This window comes from Typopeltis vanoorti, chromosome 5, assembly GCF_054136105.1.
Source record: "Typopeltis vanoorti isolate ZY-2024b chromosome 5, IOZ_Tvanoo_1.0, whole genome shotgun sequence".
NCBI lineage: Eukaryota > Metazoa > Arthropoda > Arachnida > Uropygi > Thelyphonidae > Typopeltis > Typopeltis vanoorti.
The window spans coordinates 125,054,920-125,075,585 of NC_143553.1; the positions used below are offsets into that span (position 1 = coordinate 125,054,920).

A 20,666-nucleotide genomic window follows, 5' to 3' on the forward strand; every position below is an offset into this window, starting at 1 on the left:
AGCATCCTATGTTGCAGGCATATCTGTTTGGCCAATTGGGCCATCCTGGATCAATAATCAGTGATACTAAACTAAGATGGAAGCGCAGGAAGTCCACTGCAAATGTTACCCACAGTGGATGACCCACCACACTCGCCAAACATTACTGTAGTGTGCTACAAAGAATAATATGTAAAACCTGATAAGTAAAACATCAGCCGATACATTGAATGATACGTTGAAAAATTCCAGGCATCGACTGAACATGAATCTGCACAAAACATTCAGCCAAGGCTCACAATATGCATTTGCATGGTTGGACTGCAGTATGCAAGCCCAACATTGCCTGAACCTGCATGTAGCATCATCTTCAGTGGTGCAAAGAGCGTGTACAGTGGGATGTCGAAGCTTGGAAAGCTGTTATGGAGTGACAAATCGCACTACACTCTCTACCAAGCAGATGGCAATGTGTGGATGTGGCAGAAGCCTGGTGAACGTCTATTACCAGAGTATATAGCCCCAGCTATGAAATTTGGAAATGGTGGTGTGATTGTATGGTCCTGGTTCGTTTGGCCTCTGTTTGTGTGGTGCCACTAACATTGAACTCTGAGAAGTATCTGAACGTTCTGGACAGCGCAATGCTTCCTACTTTGTGGCATTTCTACAGAATTGACCATTGTCTCTTTCAGTAAGGCCATGCACTGTGTCATAAGGCTGCTGCTATAACTGCATTTGTAGATGTGAACATCACTGCACTTGAACTGTCCTCCATATCCTGATCTCAACCTTATTGTACATCTGCGGATGAACTGGGGCATTGGGTGAGGTCAGGGGACATCTATCCCACAACAGTCCAGGACATTCTATTCCTACAGGAAGAATGGTCCAAAATTCCCATTGATCTCTATCTTATGCTTGTCGAAAGTATGCTCTGTAGAATTGCTGCAGTCATTGTAATGGAAGGAGGTCTAACAAGTGTGTGTGTTAATTTTTTTTTTTTTTTTAATCGGTCCACTGCAGAAGTTTATCTGTTCTCTAGGCCAACCTTCCATTTGAAGTATATTCATGAAGGACCACAATCTCCAGCCTAGAGAACGTATTTTACCAACATCTGGGTAACCATCACTGCAAACATCTGTTATGTGCACCACTACTAATTATATCATGCATGATGCTTTCCTTAAAGGTAGAACACGTGCAATTTTGTCAGAACTGGCATTCCATGCTTAAGATGACCAAACCTGGAATCTGTTTGATCTGTCCTAAGATATTTCTTACTTCACTTATAGCTTTCATTTGCTGCCTTTACTACTTTCCTCATTCAGGTGACCATGTTAACCTATTTGATTATTTATTTTTGAAGGCTGATCTCATAGTGTAATTGCCTAAACAGTGAGATAATCTTCCTTGGAGTCTTGAACATTCATAATCAAACTGGTTGTCCTTCTCTTACCTCTGAAACAAAGCAGAAAGGGCAGCAGGACTAACTGCTGTTAGGTGAATATTTGTGTTAAATTATTTCACCTAATAGCAGTTAGTCCTGCTATCCTTTCTGCTTGGTTTCAGAGGTAAATGTCTACAGTATTGGGAGAATACCAGATAATCCTTATCCCCAATACTGTAGACAGTTCTTAACTGGGGTCACCCCCCCCACACACACACACACTACAGATACACCTGAGAATGACTTGAAGATTTCTGTACCTCTTTTCATGTTCTGATAATTGTCTCTTCTAGTCCAAGCACTTGCCCTAATCAAATAATGGAAATTATTCTTGATGAAATGATTGCTGTTATTCCCCACTCTACTCAAAATCCCAATCTGTATTCATGTTTTCCAACAAATCTATTAAATTAATCAGATAGAAATTCAGCATGCATTCAGTGGCTGAAGTAAAACATAACTTTTGACTGATCTTACAGTACAAGCTATAACAACTTCAACAACAAAAAAAACTCGTGTAGAATTATTGATGATTCCTTCATAAAGATCAAATGCAGAAAGCTTACCTCCTGCTCAAATGGCAATCAAGCTTTCCAAACCCCCTCACTAAGGCTCTTAGGAGAAACTGTCCTTCCGTGTTTTCATCTCCCATGCATCCTGATGATACAATGGTAGCATCTAAAGATAAGGCAGACTCTGCATCAGCCCTTCCACCAACTCTTGTATGGATGACCAAGGCAGTTCTCCTCCTGCTATAAAACAAACTGCTCACAACATTCCTCCTGATTATTCACCAAAATAACATCAGAAAAATACTTGTTAATCCTGGAGCATGATTACCAATTATTCTCTATTATTTTGCAAGGTATCATACTTCTTTGGCATTTACCCAGTAGCATGAAAGCATCCATCCTGTTCCTAAAAAAAGAGAGATAATTCAGCTGTCAAGCTATCATCCTGTTACTTTCACCTCAATATCCTCAAAAAAAAAAACAGAAAATATCATTCATAGCCAACTGCTTCACTATTTGGAGGCCAAATTAATTCTTGATCACTAGTTTAATACTGCCACTCCTGCTTCACAGTAGATCTAGTTGAACTTTTGGATATAAGCCATGAAAAAGTTTGAAGAATCTACAACCTTCTTGTCAGTGAGGCTAACAGTAATAATTTAAAACAACACGATGTTTGACATTAATCATAGCAACAGCTACAGAAATTTGAACATGGAAATAAAATTATTCAAGTTGGTAAGGGGAAATCTTACAGTATAGACATGCGAGATTTTATAGCCCATAAGTGAGCAGGGGGTGAGAATTCAGTTATCTGTGGCAGCTGTGAATAAGGGTTTGAAAGTGAGGTTAGAAAGCATGAATCCATGTTCTTCTCTTAATGTGTGGTAAGGATGTACTTAGCCATAAATACTGTTACAGCTTGAACAGTGCATAAACCTTTAATCTTTCAGCAACTCGTGTAATGTGCATATAGCAGTACTCAGTGTTTGAAATGTCTGCCTTTTTCCTTCGTGCACACCCAAAGTCTCTGAGGCCACGTATTGATGGTGGCATGCACAACATCCAACCAAAACCGTGCCACTGCTCACTCCAAATCCACCTTCAGGCTGGCAGTGCTGGGGTGTTGTTTCTTGCAGTCTACTCTCAAACTCTGACCACAGTTTGAAGTCCAGCAGATTCAGATTTGGAATTTCAGATGACCAGTCAGGTGACAATGTGTGGTCAGGCACATTCTCCTCCAACCACTGTTGTGTGATCTTCATCTTGTGTGCAGGGACTGAGTCCTGTTAGAAGGTCAACTGCTTACTGTGAAACAAGGTGTTAATCAGGGGCTGTACCACAGGTTCTAGCATGGTGTCTTGATACATTTTGGCGGAATTTTGATCTCTTTCTTGCAGAAATGCAAGTTGGATACTTCCTGATACTTCACCCTCCATGAAACCATCACTGACATGGGATGATGACCTTTCTCAATCCTGGGTGCTATGGCATGTGCTTTGCGACCACCTGGGGCATATACCTGATCATTTTGTCTTAAATGACTCTTCAGTGATGAAAATCATCTCTTCTGTGAAGAGGATATCTCTGTGTCTGTTGTTTGTGTACCACTGGAGAAGTGCCTTTGATTTTATCACCCTCTGCTGCACAAGTTGTAGTGTTAAGAGGTGTCCAGTAGAATGACAATTGGTTCTCAACCAGGTCATCAGTTAGTATGTACATCATTCTCTGCAAAATGTTCATCTCTCGCTACATCACTTTCTGCGTTCTCACAGGATTACGGCAGAAGCATGCCTCCACAACCCTCACAAGATGTTGCATCCTAATGCAGCATGGTTGACCTGTTCTTTGGCAGTCAGCTAAGTCTTCTGTATTGTTATAACAGTTAATACTCCAATATGCAAACATCCTACTGATCTTGAGTGTTTTTAGCATGTTGAAAATAACAGGCAGCTGCATTTGTACCTTGTGAAGTAAGTGCCATTACAGCTACATGTTTCTCATAATCTCCCCACTGCATGTTAACCCATACAGCTAGACAACTCTCTCTCTGCTGATAAACGTGCAAATGTTGGTTGTGCATAGCACAAGTAACAGAACTGGGCTTCTGCAATTCTGTGGGCATCATGGGGTGTGCAGAAGTTCTTACATTTATGGTAAGACTGTGTACAGACATTGACATATACCGTAGTTGTTCTATTTTGAATTCATTTCATTATGTGAAATGGACTACCGATGGATGTTGAGAGTTCAAGGATTCGTTGATTTTGAGAACTTTCACCAAGATGAACTCTCAACTGGACTACCAGTGAATGATGAGAATTCATCTTGGTGTTAGTGACTTCTTGACTTTCTGAATGAAACTGCATAATAATTTGATGGCTTCAAAATTCTGGTGACATCCCAGTGATAGCCTCATTCCATACGGTTGGCGGAACTCATTACTGTGAAGAAATATGCAATATACTTATACTAGCTTGGTGAGGTCATCATAGAAATTGTAGATGAATTCTAAACAGAACAACATCAGTATTTGCAAAAAATAATTTTTTTTTTTCTCTAATCTTCATTTTATCAAACCTATTATCTCTGAAGGTGAGTCTTCTACAATTTAAACACACAAATTCAAAACTGATACATACTTAAAAAAAGATTTTTATTAAATTATTCCATTCACAGAGTCAAGATTCATCACAGGATGCCGCTTTCATGTATTTATCTCATCAAACCATGCTTTAAACACAGTCCCCCCCCCCATTATATATAAAAAAAAAAAAACCTCTTTCATATTAATCTAGTAGCAACATCTTACCAACTTATTTTCCATTCATGTCTAGTATACCCTGCTGAATTTTCTCAATCTTCCTTCATACTATCTTCTAAAGCCCAGAAATCACTTTAGTCAGTCATCTTTGGATCCTTGCCAGTATCATTTCATCCTTTTGAAAACCAGGTGCCTAAATCTTTATATATATATATATATATATATTTTTTTTTTTTTAAAAAAATAGATATTTAATGACTTGAAACCGAGATAAAATATTAAGTTTTAATGAAAATGATACAACTAGTTTCAGGCTTCTGCAGGTATCCACTAAAGGTAAAACACAATAAAAATTGAAGTTACAAAAAACTGAGAATTACAGGCAAAAATGCAATACATAATTGACATAAAAAACGTATTTTTTAAGTTGTTCTATCCAACACGCCATTGTTTATAGCGTGCATGCGAGTTCTCGTGAACGCAGGTATTGAACAACTGTAACATAGCTATCAGGGATGTTGTAACTTAAATTGCTATTCAAATGTTCAGAATTAAGTAGGATTTCTCTGGATTCCACAATTTTCCTTTCAAACTCATCACTGCAGCGAAAAATGTTTTCGGATTTATCCCAGCAAACTGTGAGTGACTTTGAAGATCATTGAGGATTATTTGAGAAAAGAACATGACTGGATAGTGCAGATGCATGTGATCTTTTATAGGAGTGTCTCTCTTATGCTCTTTTATATGTAGTTCAATAGATTTGTTAGTCTGTCCAAAATAAGTAATATTACAATCGCACCATAATTTGTATACACCTGGATATTTTAGGTTGTGATGAATAGGCTTCGGATGGCTTATAAGAGAACAGATTTTAGGAAGTGTAGTGAAAAACGTCCTGATGTATTTTTTAAGGACTTTTTAAAGCCAGATTATTGGAGACTGAACTAATGTATGGGATGGAGATGCTAACTTTAAAATTAGTAGTTTCCATAGTACACTGCCTAGGAGGATCCAGAAGAAATTTCTTAACCTTTTTTTCAGAATATCCATTTTGTTTAAAGATAAAAGAAAGATGATTAATTTCTTTTTGGAGCTCATCTGGTTCATTTAAAAGAGAGTGTGCTCTCTGTCCTAAGGTAGAAATAGTTCCGAGCTTTTGAGGTGGAAAGCGATAAGATTGACGGTGCAGATATCTATTAGTATGAGTGGGTTTTCTGTATATAGAGATTTTAAATCTATCAGAACATCATGTAAGAATTTCATCCAGGAACGGAAGGCAGTTATTTCGTTCTAGTTCAGCAGTGAATTTTATATTAGAATGCTGGATGTTAAGATGATGAAGAAAATCCATGAGAGATGTGTGCCCATGACTCCATATTATAAAAATGTCAACATAAGGCTGAAACTAGTTGTATCATTTTCATTAAAACTTAATATTTTATCTCGGTTTAACTTCATTAAATATCTATTTTTTAAAATGTGAATATATGTATATACAGTAATCATTGCTATGATGTTCATCATATCCTTACAATTTTACCAACTTGTCTCCTGAAATTTATCTCCTTATCCACTCAACATCCCTAAATCCTTTGTCTCCTCCACCGCCTCTAAGATATCCTCCTTTACCAACTGCATGTTCTGCATGTCCATCTTTGATTCCCATAAAGCCATATTCTTTGCAACATTGAACTGGTCATCCAGTCTCCATTCTCTTGTAAAACCTGCTCTACCTCTCATAATTGTTTCCAACTTTGCATCAGCTGCAAAGTTAGAAACAATATCAGTATCATTGGCATACAAATTAAACAGTAATGGCTCTAAAACACACACAGTAATTTTCCTCTTCTGGCATATTGCTTTTTTGTACAGAACTTGCTGAAACCTATCATACAGCCAATCGGCAATCCAGCACACTAAATTATCCTACTGCACTTTTTTTTTACTTTCCTTACCAAATGCGAGTAGTCATCTTCCTCTAAATTATTGCCCCTCCACCAAACTTGAAATTTTGTTTGCTTTAGATGCCATTTCTTTATTCAAAACTATAGCTTCTTTTTCTTATGACTCTACAGCCCCATCAAGAATTGGTCTCCTGGATTTGTTGCCTTCAACAATGTCTGTTCAAAACTTTACTTCTCCAGTGTGATTTTTTTTTTTTGACTACTTGTATTAGAAACTATAACTCATTTTTAGGAATGTTAGTCAAGTGAGTAATATTTGTTATCCAGTTTCACTGATTTTTTGCTATCGGCATCTTCAGGGATATGATTGGTAAGCGATATGAAAGTAACAGACTAGGTTTTAACTGACAGTTTTAATTCATACAAAATTAGTACTGTGCGTGAGACAATACGTGTGTCGTGGGTACATGATTTAGTTGTTGAGAGACATAATATAATTGGCGTTAAAGTTCATTTCTTTAGTATTTAGTGATCTAAGTAAAGTTTTCCAAATATCGGGTAGGATTAGACCTTGATTCTTATTTAGGTTTCCTGCTGAACGGGTGACTATAGCAGCTTCCTTGAAGGTTCTGGAATGGTAGTGGGGCATATGATTCTTATCCCATTCTTATCCTAGGCCTTGTTCCTGTGGTGTTAGTTACATTGGTCAGATCTCTAGACGAAGCGAGACAGAAGGAGCACATAGGCTATGTTAGAAACAACAGATAAGATATTTCAGGCCTTTCTTCCCACTTCACCACTACCAACCAACTTATTGGATGGAATAAGAGTCATATGCCCTATATAGAAGAGAACTACCATTCCAGAACCTTCAAGGAAGCTGCTCTAGTCACCCGTTCAGCAGGAAAACTAAATAAGAATCAAGGTCTAATCCTACCGGATATTTGGAAAACTTTAATTAGATCACTAAACACTGAAAAAATGAACTTTCATGCCAATTACATTGTCTCTCAACAAATTAATCATGTACCCGCACACGTATTGTCTCATGCACAGTACTAATTTTGTATGAATTAGAACTACTCACTTATGATGACAATTTTTGAACAAACTATCAATACAACAATTTCATTCCCTTTATTACTGGTACTTTTTTTTTAACATAGTACTCCTTGATTTCTTGTCTATTATAAGTCCTACCAGCATGGCTTAAATAACAGTGGCGACAGAGACATCTGCCTTTGTCCGTCGTCTCTGTCACCACTATCCCATAATTTTCTCCAGTTGTGAATGCTTCCTTTGCATCCCAGCTATCTTTCCTTTACCTGCTCACACATTCATCACTGCTTTGAAGCATAACTCTTCTTTTTTACATTTCTTATCATGCAGTGTTTCCTGTCCATCCTGATCCCTCCTTTTTTTCCTCCCTGTTTTGTGCTCCTGTTTTCTTCTTCTCTCATGCAACCCACCTGTATTCACAAGCACTTCTTCAGTCTTACTCCTATCCTACTCTTGTTCCTTCTGCATCACACATTCAGTCTCTTCCATATAGCAGCCTTTTCATTTGACTCACCTAAACCACTTAGAGTTCATCACACTTATACACTTTCATTCAGTTGAAGAAAAGTTCTTATTTGGTGAATGTGTACTGTTATTCTGTTGTATAATAGTTTTGTTAATAAATAGAACTAATTTTGTTAAATAAATAATATACTCAGGTACATTTAAATTCAATTCCTCTAGTCTATGAGTAAACATAACTGATTATTCTGCCTTCATCATAGAAATTACATGTATTTGATCTGAACAAACCAAAACATAGAATTCCTCTCTGTCTAATTTATGTCAAAAGCTTAGTCAGGGAAAATGTACTTACTGTAATGCTGAATTTGGTCTGTATATGATGTATGCAGATGTGTATGATGTCTTTTTTTTTTTTATTTTTTCCTCTTTCAACTTAGGTGAGATGGATGATGTACTGGATCGTATTTGCAGTATTCACATTTGTGGAAAATTTTGCAGATGTTTTGTTTTCATTTTGGTAAGAAAATGTTTTTAATATTTTTTTTAAGAAAATAATTTCTAACTAGTATTTCTTGTACTGCAGTACGTACATTTCTTGTGGAATGCCTCATGCACAAAGAAACTTTAGATAAAAATTCCTATTTTTCATTAGCATAGGAAATGTCTAAATACTTGAGATTTTTTAGTGATCAAGGCATTTCCTATGTTAATGAAAAATAGGAATTTTTATCTAAAGTTTCTTTATGCATTTCTGCAGTCTAATCTTATTAGGTTAAATGGAATGAATACAACATAGAGAAACAAACACAGGTTTAATGGATCCTATGTTATGTCTGTCAAGTGCACACACAATAAAACTATCAAAATGATCAGTGGTAAAAGGTTAGACCCAAAAGCCTAAAATAATGTTATTATTGCACAAACTCCATAGAGTCCTCAGACTCATTGTGGGAGACCCAAACTATCCACACTATCTGTCGTATCTCTCCATGAATCCATTAACAGACACAGCACTCGCAGCTGATTCTGACAACCCATTCTGTAGATTCACCACTCCAAGCAAAAAATTAGTTCTCACACTCTTGCTAACCACACCCAATTTCCAGGAATAGCCTCTTGTCCTGCTCACTCATTCCAAGTGCTGAAATATTTCAGCACTTGGAATGAGTGAGCAGGCTCAGGCTTTAGTATTAATCTTATAAAATCTTTAAACCCCTAACTTAAATGTTTCTATCATATCCTTTCTCTTTTTTTTTTTTTTTTCCTATCAACCAACTTTTGCAACCCAAAAAAGTGTATATGTGGAAAAGACACTTTTTTTTATATAGAAAAGGAGAGAAATGTAGATAGAGGAATGAGTTTAATTTGTCTAGCCATGCGACCAAGTGGAGAACAAATCTTTAAAACATTGTAACCAAATAGAAGGTTTAAGAATGGAGGTATCAAGAGCATATATTTTGAAATAATCTATGTAGAAACTGGGTAAGAAAGGATAGTCCATTGCTATATCGTAGGGTACAGCAATGGACTCTCCTCCCTTATTCACTGTATATCGGTATTCTTCCATGTGAAATAACTGGCATGAATACCAAAATTGAAGTGATCAGTAATATCAGAGGGAAAATACAAATGAATGAAATGAAACATGAAGGAATACAAACTGTTTGTGGAATCGGATTTAAAAAAAAAAAAAAAAAATTTATTCATTACATTAGTAGTGTCCCTTGTAGAACTTCAGGCTTTGTATGATCTCTTACAATTATTCTTTGTGCAGTTTGTGTATTGTTACAATTTCTGTATTGTATTAGTTATTAAACATAATACAGATTTTACTTACGTAAATATTTTATTGGCATAACATTTTCATCCCAGTATTAAGAGGATCTTTAGTACTTTCAAATTAAACAAATAGAACAGTAACTGGTACATTCAATAAGAAAAATGCACAAACTGCATATACATGGTGTACAGTGTCATGGTCTAAATACATAGTGGCCGTTATTCAGAGCCTTATGTAGCTCGATCTAATGACCAGAATGTCACCAAATTTGTAGGAAGAGTAATCAAGACATGTAAAAAAAGGATTCTACAAAAAAAATTTCAGTTTGAAAGAAGTTTGTAAAATTTGCATAAAATGAAGCTAAACACCTGTTTTGCTGGCATCATAAAAGCTATAAAATAAAGGGAAAACTTCACAAACACATTACTATTAATAGTCATGTCCAACATGTGCCTCACTTTACCTTATCGTGCATTACTTGTAAAGTTATTTTACTTTAACAAGTGCAATGCATCAGCCATTCTTCATGAGTTCAGAACCCACGGAACTTGCATAAAAGGCCTCTGTCAGCTGACTCAGTTAGATAGATGAGTTGGAGGTTTGAAAAAATGGGATCTTTGGAAGTTTGACCTGGCAGAGCACATAAATAAGTGCTACCATGGGTAATGGAGAGAGTTGCCACCATGATTGTCAACAAATCACATGAAAATGTTGCTGGCAGTATCACCCATGGAGTAGTGCAACAAGTGGATATACCTTATTCCACTGTATGGAAAGTCTTGCACAAAATTATTACATTTTATTCATACAAGATAAGCCACATTACAGCAGCTGCTGCATGATGATTATGATAACTGACTGACTGCTCTGTTTCTGGTCAGATTGGTAGTTGATGTTTGGCCTTGGAATATTCTGTGGGGAGATGAGGCACCTTTTTATCTCAACGGGATTCTGAACACTGAAAATTTTTGAATTTGGGCTTCTCAATCACCTCGTGTGCTACAGGAACTCCCATTGCATTCACTGAAAATTACTGTTTGGTGTGGCAACAACAGATTTTATAATAGGGTAATTTTTTTTTCAGGAAATCTAGGACCAGTAACTTATTCCATTACTGCACAGAAATATTGCAATATGCTGAACAGTTTCGTCATTCTACAACTTCAGCAACCACGATGTCTGGATGAGACCATTTTTATGCAAGATGGAGCACTTCCCCACATTGCACAACTAGTACAGCAGCAGCTATGGCATCACTTCACAGAAGAAATCATGATTGTTGCTTCTTTCCAGTTGCATGACCTGCTAACTCCCGCTGATATTACTCCATGCAATTTTTGGTTGTGGGGTTACCTGAAGAGTAATGCCTAATGCGGCAGTGTTTCAAACTTAGCAGCCTTAAAGGACAATGTATGATGGACTATGAAGAACATTAATTCAGACATGTTACATTTTCCTGTTGAGAATGCTGTGTACAGGATGCAATTTCTGGTTCACATTGAACTGGGTCCTCTTTCGCATGGATAAACTGAATGTGCTTAAGTTGTGCAACAGGTTTGTGACAACACTTATTATTATTACATGACACCTTTAGGGAGTCCATGGACTCATCGAGGGAGAGCACTTGCTCTACAGCTCTGTCTCCACCACCAACTACAATGAACCGCATCTACTGCCGACCACTACAACAACTAGTATATTCACAAGCAATCACAAACATCCATGCCCACGGCAGGATTCAAACCCTCGGCATATTGGCTGGAGAGTGGATACGTTAACCACTCAGCCAACCAGGCCGGCTGCAGTAACTTATACTTTAGTAACTTCATCATCAAATTCCTGATACATACTCTCAAGGGGGTGTACAGGATGTGATAGTACCACATGAAAAACTACGTTATTATTAACTTCTTATTTACAATTTTCCTCCAAATCAGTCTGCTACCTGTCAAGTCTCCAATATTATCAGATCTCATATTTCTATCTTCTAAGGCACTTTTAACTGTATCAATCCATCTTTATCTTAGTCTTCCTCTGGGTCTTTTTCCTGCCAACTGGCAGAGAACACTTGTTTTGATAATCTTTCCTCACCCATTCTGTTTAAGTGACCATACCACCTGAGATTAGATCTCCTAACACATTCCTGGAATTCGTCCCCCTGTCCAGGCCTTCTGAACTATGCAATGCAACTGCTGTAAGACTGTTATACCTCCATACTTGAGCATTTCTGGTCGAATATCATCTACTCCTGCTGCCTTTCCACATTTCAGGCTTTTGATGGCCTTTTCCACCTCAAGTACGGATATGTATTCCTGACTGCATGCCTGGTCTGTGTTTTTTACCACTGTGCTGTCATCACCTCTTCTTTCATTTAGCAATTTTTTGAAGTAATTACTCCATACTTCAAGGGTATTTTTTTCTCTAGTTTTCATGTCATCGTTATCATCCCTAAGTCTTTTTACAGCACTCTTACCTTCATTTCACTCTTGCCACCTTCTTGATATTTATTTTCTATGTTCTTACCAAAGTCTTCCCATGACTTTTGTTTAGCTAGTTATACAGTGTTCAGCTTTCTTACATTTGTCTCTGTATTCTCTAAGAGCCGGCAAAGGTTGGTCGATTGGTAGAGCCTCTGCTACTAATGGCTCAGTTAAGTAAGTTTGAGCGCTGTTAGTAGTTGGAAGGGGGGCCAATCGTTCGATGCTGTTGGCACACTCTCCCTCGATGAGTCTTTGGACTCCCTGGAGGTGTCAAATAATAATAATAATAATAATAATAATAATAAGAGCACAAGCTGACTTATTTGTCAGGAACTTTTGATATGCTTTCTTCTTTTCCTTCATTGATTCTTGTGTCCATCATGGAGTTCTGATTTTTCTATCCTTGCAGACAACCTCACCACATGCCTCTGGCTGAATCAATAAGGGCTTTCTTCAAGGCTTTCCACTGAATCTCCAAGGTTTGGTTCCTGTTCTCAAACTCTTTCATTTTTTCTTCAATAATCTTTGTGTATTTTAGTCTACAGTTCATATCTGAGAGCTGCTCGAGTTTTATTCGCTTTAAAACTTTCTATGTTATCCTTTTCAATATGAAATTCAATTTTATCCTGCTCAAGACTAAATAGTGATCACTTCCAATTTCAAATCCTCTGTACACTCTGGTGTCCTGCACCAGGGAGAAAATTCACTATCAAAAGCAACATAATCAATGAGACTTTTCTTATTCCTTGCCTCTTCTCTCTATGTGAATTTGTGTACATTTTTGTGTTGGAACATTGTGTTAGTAATAACCAGTCCATGTCCTGAGCAAAAATCCAACAGGTATTTGCCATTATTATTAGCTTTGCTCTTTTCTCCAAATTTTCCCAAAATATTTTTATATGTCTGACAATCATTTCCTACTCTGCTATTTAGATCCCTGACAAGGACCAACTTTTCCTTTTTCATTGTGTCAGTTGCTTTCTCTAAAGCCTCAAAAAATTCCTCCACTTCTACCTTAGTAGAACCTTTTGTGGGACCATAGGCACAAATAAATCTCATTGTCAGTTCCCCATTCTGATATTTGCCCACATCACTCTACTTGACACTGCCCTTCCATTCAAGAATGTTAGCTTTCATTTCAGTTTAGTCTTTGTTATTTATTCATTGTTTATGCTTGTAGAAGGATTTCATGAAAAAAAACTAAAATTTGTTTCATGGAATCCTTCTCATATCTTGATTAGTCTCCCTACCAAATTTGGTGACATTCTGGTTGTTAGATCATACTACAATAGAAGTGTAATTGTGGCTACCCTGTACATTAAGGTTCTAGTAAAATAACTTTAACAAAAGATTTTAAAAATATAATAATAAATAAAATAAAAGTTAATTCTGCAACTAGTAAAGAACTATTTTCCATAAGAGGGATAATTTACATTCATCAATGCTATTTAGATTTGGTTGATGTAACGAAGTTTCACAAGTTTCTTTGTATGAACATTTTAAAAGATTATCACTTTTATGGAGAACCTTAATTTTTTCCCAAATGAGTAGATGTCTGGTGGTAGTATGATATATTCAAGACCTGATTGTTCTGGCTCATGGAACTTAGTGTAGTCTAAATGTTCCTCTTGACACACACAGCTGCCAATCTGCTTGTTTGGCCAAAATATAATAATTCACACTGGTAAGGCATTTGGACACTCCAAGGTGGGCCAAAGGCAAAAGCTTATCTACTTTTCAAGGCTTAGGTAAAGATATCTTGTTGATAGGGTGGAAAGACAATTGTAGGCCAACAAGTGTGCAAACTTTATTTGCTTCCACTTGGATAAAGGATTAAACAAGAATATAATTTCTTGGAATTTTTAATTTAATTTATAATCAAGTGAAAAAACTTTCATTACCTTTAACATAAGGGATCACCTCTGTATCACTCATGATAAGAAGCAGATGACAGAAACTATAATTTTCAATAAATGTCTCTTATGGGAAATAGTTCTTTACAAGTTCCAGAATTAATTTAATTTATTTATTTTTAAATCTCTTGTTAGTTATTTTTACTAGAACCTTAATATATTTAAAACATGACACTACATCGTGTATATGTTGTTTGTGCATCTTCATTATTGTTGAGTCATACTGAAGATACCCTTAGTAGTGGGACAAAAATTTTATTATTATTTGTCACCTCCAGGAAGTCCAAAAACCCCTGGTTCTGGTCCCTCTAGTCAAGTGCTGAAACATTTCCTCTGTATCAATCCTATATAACCCTTTGTGGTGGTGGTTTATCCCTTTCAGTCGTTTCCAACCCTAGGTGACTTTTGAAGGCTTCTTCACAAAGTGTTCTTGGTGAGATTTTTATAGGGTAGTTCACCATTGTTTTTCCCATCCACCCAATTTTTCCGGGCTCAGGACTGGCATATTGCTGGGACGTATTCATGACTGTAATCTATAATCTATGTGTGTTCATGGGGCCAGTTTGCCTGTTCTGGGGGACGAAAAACCTGAGTTTCCAACTGAAAAAAAAACCCACCTCAGTATGAGACCGGCTAACTCGCCTTCCATCAAAAGAGACCAGATAAAGATTCCTCTTGTCACTGATGGGAATCGAACCCAGGTCTTTCCAACCAAAGGGCTTTGTCTATACTGAGTGAGTTACGGAGGCTCTATAAAATCCTTTAAGCAACTTAAATGTTTCTATCATATCCCCTCTTTTTCTCCTATCAATCAAGTTCTGCAGTCCACACACACCCTCAATCTATCCTCATAGGGAACATTCCACAGGCCACTCATCATCATGGTCACTCACCTCTGAATCCATTTCACCGCTTCCTCAATCCCAAGGGACCAGACTTGAGCATAGTAATCTAGATGTGGGTGTATTATTGAACACATCAACAAGTCCTCTACATGTTGATGTGTTCAATAGCCAAGTAATCTTATGGGTAACCTTAGTAATATTTCCTCTAAACTTGAACTCTCTGTATACCACCACCACCACCCCTAAATCTCTAGCTTCATCTATTTCCTGGAGTACGGTGACATCAATGTGATACATGGCTTGTAATCTATTTTTCCCAACATGCATAACTTTACATTTCTCCACAGTAAACTGACATCCTATTCAAATCATCCTGCAAACTCTTCACATCGCCTTGATTAACTATTACTCTATCTAATTTTGCATCATCGACAAACAACTGAATATTTCCTATATCATTTATGTACAAATTAAACAGCAATGGTCCCAACACTGAACTTTGAGGCACATCACTAATCACCTGTTTTTGCATCGATTCTGCCCCTTCACTTTTTGATATCTGTCCAGCAGCCATCCTCTTATCCATTTAACCAGTGTCATGTCCATCCCCATTTGTTCTAATTTGTGTAACAGAGTTCCATGCAGTATTTTGTCAAATGCCTTTGCAAAATCATCATGTAGACATTGCCTTTATCCAACTCAGCTGTTACTCTATTATAAGAAGTTAGTAAATTACTAAGGCATGACCGACTCTTCACAAAGCCATGTTGACTTTCATACAGTATCATATTTTTATCTACCCATTCTTGAATTCTCTTCTTGAGTAATTTTTCTAGTACTTTTACCACCACCTGAGATACTAATTGGTCTATAATTTGCTACTGCAGTCTTAGAACCTTCCTTTTGCAAGAGAATTATTTTGCACTCTTTCCACTCCCTTGGAACACTACTAGAGCTGAGACTTAAAATAAAGAGCCTGGTCAGAGGCATTGCCAGTTCCCTTGCACTTTCTTGCAAAACCCTAGCTGATATCTCATCTAATCACACAGCTGTATGTACGTTGAGATTCTGCAATATTCTAAGAACCTCTAATTCATTCACCTCTGTTCCCACATTAGTGTCTGTCACATATGTTAAAGCAGTGACCTCACTAGGATGATATGCCCCTGCAAAGTGGTCACTCAGTAACTATTTTATCTGCTTCTGTGTTCTTAAAACCATCATCACTCATTAATGTTAATATTTCATAGCCATTTTTCCTCTTATTTGCTACATAACGAAAGAACTGTTTGGGACTTTCTTTGGCCTGCTTGGCTAGATTCTTCTCATAATCTGATTTTGCCTTCCTTGCCATGCTGGTCACCTTTCTTTTCTGAGCCTTGTACTGTTCATGAGTTTGCTGATCACCTTTCTCTTTATATACCCTCCATAGCATTTTCTTCTTCTGCAGGCTCATGCTTAATGATATTATTCATTCATATAGCTCCTATCTGATTGACCATTGTTACCTGAGGGTGAGAAGGGTTAATCTACTAACATCCTTACCCTGCAGTGTTTTAAGCTTCTTCCTAAGCTTGTCATAATCATCTATCTTGTAGTTCCATATATATATATATATATACACCCCTTCTTGACAGAATGTTCATGTTTTACAGTCTCCCAAGTCAAGACCACATAGCCACTTTCACCAGCTGGAGGTAATGTTGTCATCTTGGTTATGGATAGCTCTTCTGATCCTATGACTCAGTTCAATACTCTCCCACCCCTAGTCCCCTCCATCACATGCTGCCTTAAGTAATTATCTCTTAGTAAGTGTATAAATTCTGTTTCCTTTCTGCCATGTGATCTGTCTTTCCAATCTATATCTCCATAGTTGAAGTCCTCCATAATAATCACTTGACCTCTATTCATTGTACTAATTTGGTGATACATGTCTTCTAGATCAGTGCTTCCCAAACTTCTGGATGTCAGGACACCCTTTGGAAAAATTAAAATATTTCACGCCCCCCCCCTCGAAAAAAATCGTAATATAGATACATTAAATATTATTATAACATTTATTGTATTTATATTCAATACAAAACATACACTGCGAATATTGCAAATATTACATTTTTAGCATCTTACATACACATTTGACACGGTCATTATCTCGTATTTTTATGTAGATAGTTATATTGTTATTGTACATTTGCAGTACAAGAACATAAAATGGTTAGTAATAAAGAAAGAATTAAAAACATAAAAGAAGTTTAATAACAGTTTAATGACGAATGTGTTTCAATACTGCTACACCAATATCAGGTGAAATATTTGAAACTGTGATTCTTAGATTTCTGCTTTGAAATGAAACTTATGTGAATAAGCAATATATATTTACTAATATTCATTAAGCGCCTAAATATGCAGGAAGCAAAATTTGTGAACCAGCACCAATGTGTGATTTTTTTTTTTTTTCATTAAAATATACAAAATATAAAGAATAAAAATTAAACACGTTTCTTTTAAGATAAAAAAATCTACTTAGTCTTAAAAGATTTTAAATTTGTTTTCATTATTTCACGGTCCCCCCGTGAAATAATGAAAACAAATAAAGGAATAGTTTGGGAAACGCTGTTCTAGATCATCTGCAGACTCCCTAGTCTGTAGCAACAACCAGCTGTATATTTTGTCTTACTGGCCTTAATCTCACGCCATACTGCTTCAAATGAACAATCACCCTCCTGCCTATCTCCTATTCTTTTAGGCAATTCATCTGCTATCATCAGCAGTACCCCTCATCCCATCTTATCTTCTCTCTCTTCCCTGAAAATGCTAAACCCTTCACTTTCTATCCATATAACTACATCAACTGCTCTTAGCCAAGTCTCACTAATGCCTATAACTTTTGGCGAGGTTGCGCTAACCAATGCCAAAAACTTCTCCCTCTTGTTCCTGATATTTCTGGCATCAGTATATAGAAACTGCAGCATCCCCTTTATGTCTCACCTACTTTGCTTTCTGAATTGACTACCCTATTCAATATTTTTGCTTCAGAGACGAGATTCCTCACTTGGTCATTTTGACACTCACTCGCTTCATGGGTGCCTTCACACAAACTCACTTGCTTAAGTTTCCTTGAATTTGCACTTAAGCATGCTCGGTGAACAAAGCTCTCTCTAAACACCTAACACCAAAACCATTTAGATTCAGTCCATTCGCATTGTACAAATCCTCCTTTTGTCAAACGCAAATCCACAAATCCTATATCATTCCTTCTGCACGATCGGTGTATAGAACTCATTGGCTATCAACCCCTCTCTCTCACTCCCCTCAGTTCGCCTCTATCATAGTGTGGTAGGAGACTTACAATCTTCAGTTTTTTGCCTCTTTTAATAACTCCTTTACATCCTCCCTCATAGAATACTTCTTGCCTCTCAAATCATTTATACCAACCAAGACAATGATTTCCTGATTGTCTTATGACCTTTTGCATCTGGATAGTGTGGGTAATATCATGAGTACCCAGATGTAGATTTAACTCATTACTGATATAGTAAGTAATGGTTATAATAAGGAACTTTGTCAGTCCCCTGGCGCTCGTTAACCAAGTTTGACTGTAGTTATAAAGTAGGAAATAGTGTCTATTTCCTACTTTCACAAACAGAAAAGGCACCATTTTTGTTACCCAAAGAGTCTGTGGATGTTGTTTGGATTTGAGTTATCCCAAGAATAGAAATCAAGTGTTTATTGCTTGGAGTCTGTATATTATTAAAGAAATTGAGATTATTCTTACAAGAAATAAAATGGGGCTTCATTCTGGTAGCATATTTGAAGTTAGCAAGGATGTTCTCACCTCACTAAAGAATGGCAAAGAGAACGGTGTTCTCTTTGCCTGTATGATTCTCCATATCTGTCTTTAAGCTTGGAATGCGTGACACTGCAAGGCTTGTCAAAGGATTAGAAGTCAATGTACTATCATCAGAAAAATTGTAGATATGATTTTAGGTTAGTAAGAGATCATTTATGTATCAGAGGAAGAGCATGAATTAAAGCAGAATCTCAGGGTACTCAAGCATTGGTGGGTAAATATTAAGAGCAAAAGCCATCCACATCGACGCATAACTCAGGGAAAACAAACTGTCGTCCAGTTGCTAAGTTGTTAGTAAGAGATCTTTATACCTTTTCCATGGCTTTCATCAATATATATAAAAGTTCATTGCTGTGAAATCTGCTTTGGAACAGTAGAATCCTTATTGCTGGCCACTCACTGGTTGATGTTGATTACCTTCATTATAATGGTTACATATGAAGCAAATTTCCGATGATATTTTATGAATGCATGGAAGATTATGCATTGCTTGAGTCTTTTTTTAAGAAAGTTTCTTTTGTTCCTTAAAGAATTGTTTTCTTACCTCATTTCTCTATTTACTTAAACAAAAATGTAGAGATTCATCTATCTGTTCAGATCTAAATTCTGTAATCTACAGAAGCAAACAAAAGGATCCAGACACACACAGCAAGCATATGGAGCTCTTGGCTCCCTTTTCTTGCTGTGACTTCTGCTGTTGTGTCAGAACTGCAGTTGAGGATAGCTAGTATAATGATCATAGCATATATGAGTAATTAAAATAGTGCTTTGAATCAGCTTTTCACTACAGTAATAGTATTGTGGGTGATCTGCAGTTAAAACCAGTATATTACAAAATTGTTATGTTTAATTTACTATTCTTGTATATCCGTTTGAAGACTGAATAATAATATTTTTGATATCAGCAGAGAAAAACATTCTTTAAAATAATGTGCCATTTAATGTTGTATGAATAAAATAAATGAATTGTGCCTCTTAAAATTGTTAGATGAAGAAAAAAAAAAGCAGTGTTAGGATATGGGGTGGTTGATATTGAATAATAATCATTATCATCATAAATAACCCTTTTTATTTTTAAATGAAAGGGATTTGTGCATAGTTAATCACTGTTTTATAAGTGTAAAAGATTGGTAATGCCATGAAGGATTAATATCATGAATATTTTCATACTACTTTCAGGTTTCCATTTTATTATCATATGAAGATTTTGTTTGTTCTGTGGCTCATGAGTCCATTAACAAAGGGAGCAATATATATGTATAAGCGGATTATTCATCCTACGCTAGAAAGTCAAGAAAAAGTAAGCATAACATTTATATTTAAAAAGTTTATTTCATATATAAAAATGTCATGAACATGTTAGGTTATGAAAGAATAATTTATAAACTGATGATGGTAATCTACCTTTTTATCAGACTTCTGAATTGGCAACCCTTCACAGATTCAAACCTTGAGTCAGCTGACCCCCTGAAATTGCACTTTCCCATGATACATTAGTGCTCCTGTGTGGTTAGCCAAATTTAATTGCATCTTTGTTTTTTTTTCTCTTAATTGTATAACATGAAATGGGTAATATGACAGGAAAAAATCATAACATTTTCATTTTTTTTTTTTTTAAAAAAAAGTATGGCACCTTAAACAAATTCATCACTTTTTTTCTTTAGAATGACA

The 20,666-nt window shown here is 36.4% G+C and overlaps 1 protein-coding gene across 2 annotated transcripts in view; it reads left to right on the forward strand.

Moving 5' to 3' along the window:
* The window catches only part of LOC150106788 (receptor expression-enhancing protein 1-like), a 171,109-nt gene that overhangs the window by 40,434 nt on the left and 110,009 nt on the right, over positions 1 to 20,666 (forward strand). For both annotated transcript variants that reach the window (XM_090392700.1, XM_090392701.1), the window contains 2 exons: positions 8,565 to 8,644; positions 20,175 to 20,295. In XM_090392700.1, coding sequence (XP_090248826.1) covers positions 8,565 to 8,644; positions 20,175 to 20,295 — 201 coding nt within the window. The remainder of the gene's footprint in view (positions 1 to 8,564; positions 8,645 to 20,174; positions 20,296 to 20,666) is intronic.